A 3885-nucleotide genomic window follows, 5' to 3' on the forward strand; every position below is an offset into this window, starting at 1 on the left:
AGGAAAGCTTCAAAAAGTTTCCCTAAATTTTCAAATTGCCCAGAAGATCCAATCTACTCCAAAAATAACAAATAAATTAATTAAAACTAAAAAATTAAAAGAAAACTTTCTTGTGACTCTACAGGCTTGGGCAAGCCTGTAACCTTGGGTTACCTCCCAAACAGCGCTCTTGTTTATTATTCTAGGCTGGACAGTGGTATGTTAGGTTTCATCTACTTCTCTCTTCATATTCATTAAATACCCATATCAACTTCTTTGCTTTAAAAAGATTCAATTGGAGGAGAATATGATTGGAAATGTGTCATTACTTTCTAGAAATACATATTTCAAAGGAGCTGGATGTGCTTTTAACTCAATTTTCGATGCCTTATGGCTTGAAGCGTCTAATGAACGGATTGTTTCTATAATTTCCTCATCGAGTTTCAATGTGCTATTGTTAGGGCAGTCCATTATCAAGTTTTCAGTTAAAACTACCTCCAACTTGTCTTCCTTGCTTAGTTCGAATGCTTCTTGAGCGAGAGGTTCAACCACATCTATGTTGCAAAGAGAAAAGTTTTTATCAGGATACTTCATTGCATCATAGATATTAAATTTTACATCCTGTCCATCAAACTCCATTGTGAGTGTGCCTTCGTGCACGTCAATCTTTGTTCTAGCTGTGCTAAGGAATGGTCTTCCTAGCAATAAATCTGTAGAATTGGATGAACTGTCATCTTCCATATCCAAGACAAACAAGTCTGCTAGGAAGATTAATTTTTCCACTTGGATCAAAACATCTTCCAATACACCTTTAGGATAGACTATTGATCTATCGACGAGTTGGAGTGTGATTCCTGTTTGTTTTAAAGGGCCTGCATCCAAAGACAAATAAACTGATAGAGGCATAACATTTATGGAAGCTCCTAAGTCACACATTGCCTTTTTGATTTCAAGGTTTCCAACTTTACATGATATAGCAAACTTGTCTTTGTCTTTACAATTTTGTGCAATTTTTCTATGGAGTACAGCTGACACATTCTCCCCTACTTTAAACTTTTCGTACCCATACAATTTTCTTTTATTAGTGCAAAGGTCTTTTAGAAATTTCACGTACCTAGGTATTTGCTTTATGGTTTCAACGAGGGGTATGTTCACCTGGACTTTGTGAAAAATCTCCAAGATCTCTTTTTCTTCCTTTCCTATTTTTGATTGAGCAAATATTTCGGAAAAAGGTGGACATATTACTTGCATTGGGGGTTGTTCTACCTCTGATTTTTGGGATTTTCTCTTCTGGAATCTCTATTTCTGCTTTTGCCTTCTGGTCTGTCGTACTGCCTTAGGCATCCCTCTTCGGGCTGGCAGATTCTAACTCCTTTCCACTTTGCAGCGTAATTGCACTTGCGTTCTATTTTGGATTTGGCACGGTTTGGGAGGGCAGTTTCCCTTGAGATTCCAGTTTGCTCACTGATGTGGCAAGTTGGCTCATTTGATTCTCCAAATTCTTTATGCTCGATTTCATTTCCTATTGAAAAGCAAGAGTGCTACTAGCAAGGGATTGAACAAGGTCTTATAGAGACATGCCTGATTTTGTAGCTTGATAGTTTGCTCTAAGTTGGAAGTTCTGTTGTTTATTCCGATAGTTAAGGTTTGGATGATCTCTCCACTCCGGATTGTAGGTACTTGAAAACGGGTCATACTTCCTTTGTTGTTCGTTGAACCCTCCAATGGCATTTGTTCGTTGAACCCTCCAATGGCATTTACCTGTTGCTCTCCTTCTTGAAGGATAAGACACATATCTGTGGGATAGTCGACTTGTTTGCAAATACCACAAGTTCGTACGTTATTTCCTGCAGCCAATTGTTGAATTGCATCTATGTAACGACCCGAAAATCCGGACCGCTACCGGCGCTAGGATCCAGGTCGGCATAAGGCCGCCGGGACCCGTAGCAAGCCTAACATTCATCCTGTAAACCTGTTTAATCCCATACATGATCAACACATACATAATAATTTTTGAACTTTTCCTTACATTCAGTCATTCTCTCATTCATTCACCAAACTCAACCTGTGCATGCACTATACATAAACATGATCATAAACATTAACTCCTCTTTGGAGTCTCATCATTGCCCCACTAGGGTGACATAACATGTATTGAGTTTGGTTTACAATAAACATTAAGATCATGTACTAGAAGGGATTAACATAATACTATGGTCAAGCACAACTCTAAACCTTCATAAGCATTATTACATGACATGCTATATCATACTTTTACATAACTGTACTCAACATAACATAACAACATTTATCATGTCCACTCTAGCTATTACATGACCATGGCTTCATTACTCTTGCTGACCTCTTGGTCTACCCTGTACCTGCAAACCTGGGAGTTAAGGGAGAGGGGTGAGCTACTAGAGCCCAGTGAGTAGAATAATAAAACATAGCATTTAAAACATATGATATCATGGAATGCATCACAGCACAAACATTTCACATCAAGGATGAACTTGTCACCACTTAGCCCTCTATACAGTCCAATCATGCCAGGGGCGTAGTGCAGGCACACCTGGACTTCCATAGCATAACATACATATCCATTCATGCCGGGGGCGTAGTGCAGGCTCACCCGGACTTCCATAGTCTATCATGTCTTACCATATAAGGGCTAATGGATCATTCAACATTCATCCACATCAACAACATAAAGTGCAATGCGACATATTCGTGAATTCTAATGCAAGCACTCTAATATATCTCATAGCATTCATGATGCGTGAATCATGCTAAAACGTTCATTATTTACTTTGAAAACATAGAGAGTTATTCCACTCACCTCTGGCTAGCTCTGATAAGACACTGAAGCAGCTGACTCACTGCTGGGGTCCTCGGTTCCTCGGGTCCGAACCTACACAGGTGGACTCAAATGAGGGACCAAACTCTATGATCAAGACTCTAAAATACTCCCTAAAAACCCCCTAAAACACCTCAAAACATCCAAAGAAAACATGCAAAGGAGGGCTGCACAGGGCACTTTCGGCGGCCGAAAGGCCCTCCAGAGCCGAAAGTCATGCACCTTCGGCGGCACTTTCGGCTGCCGAAGGTTCCCTCCAGAGACGAAACTCATGCATGTTCGGTGGCACCTTCGGCGGCCGAAACTCCCTTCCAGAGCCGAAAGTTCACTTTCGGGGGCAGGGTTCGGCGGCCGAAAGAACCTTCGGCTGTCGAACCTGAGTTTTTCCTAAAGGGCAGAAACTCAGCCTCTCCATGCATAAACGCCTCCCAACTCACTCAATCATACATTTTCCTATTCTACAACATGCATACTCAAGAATACAAGCTCCTAGGGGCTTCAAACTATCCTAAACCCCATCTACAACACATCAAACATGCATATTCAACATACATTGCTCATAAATACACATTTAACCATAAACTCAATATAAACCTACACATGCATTTCTACCCCAAGAAACTTCATAAAACTTTCTTAAAATATTAAAGGAACTATGGATCTACTCTGACCTCTTGAAGAACGAGAGGAGAGACGATCCAACTTGGAGATAGGAGAGATCTCAACTCTTTGGTCTCCAAGCTTCCAAAACTCGTTCTTTTGTTCAAATATCTTCAAATCAACATAAAGCTTGTTAAAACATGAAAGATCGAAGGAAAAACATCTAAAATAAACCATGGGAGAGGAAGAACTCACCGTGGCAGAAAATGGGGAGAAAACTCGCCCGTTTCGGCCATGGAGCTCTTATATAGGGGCTGGCAGACCACCTTTCGGCAGCCTAAAGTGCCTCCAAAACTCATGCAAGTTCGGCGGCCGAACATGAGATTCGGCGGCCGAACCTTTGAAACTTTCGGAAGCCTAACTTGCCCCCCTAAACCATCCCACGTTCG

At 41.0% G+C, this 3885-nt stretch overlaps 1 protein-coding gene across 1 annotated transcript; it reads right to left on the reverse strand.

The window, feature by feature from the left end:
• Positions 1–270: 270 nt before the first annotated feature.
• LOC122723329 lies at positions 271–1773 on the reverse strand. The gene is made up of 3 exons (XM_043955146.1): positions 1677–1773; positions 1295–1501; positions 271–1178 (listed from the first exon to the last, which is right to left on the reverse strand). The coding sequence occupies exons 1-3, from the start codon at positions 1771–1773 to the stop codon at positions 271–273; spliced, it is 1212 nt and encodes a 403-aa protein (XP_043811081.1).
• Between the last annotated feature and the right edge of the window lie 2112 nt (positions 1774–3885).

This window comes from Manihot esculenta, chromosome 1 (assembly GCF_001659605.2).
Source record: "Manihot esculenta cultivar AM560-2 chromosome 1, M.esculenta_v8, whole genome shotgun sequence".
In the NCBI taxonomy this organism is placed as follows: Eukaryota; Viridiplantae; Streptophyta; class Magnoliopsida; order Malpighiales; family Euphorbiaceae; genus Manihot; species Manihot esculenta.

Bases quoted from the DNA above. Each gene is read 5' to 3' on its own strand.
- LOC122723329 (XM_043955146.1), bottom strand. From the start codon at position 1,773: ATGTGTCTTATCCTTCAAGAAGGAGAGCAACAGGTAAATGCCATTGGA. The intron at 1,502-1,676 runs GTATGACCCGTT...GCTTTTCAATAG, and splicing joins TTCAACGAACAACAAAGGAA to GAAATGAAATCGAGCATAAA. The intron at 1,179-1,294 runs GCAAAAGCAGAA...AATCAAAAATAG, and splicing joins GCAGTACGACAGACCAGAAG to GAAAGGAAGAAAAAGAGATC.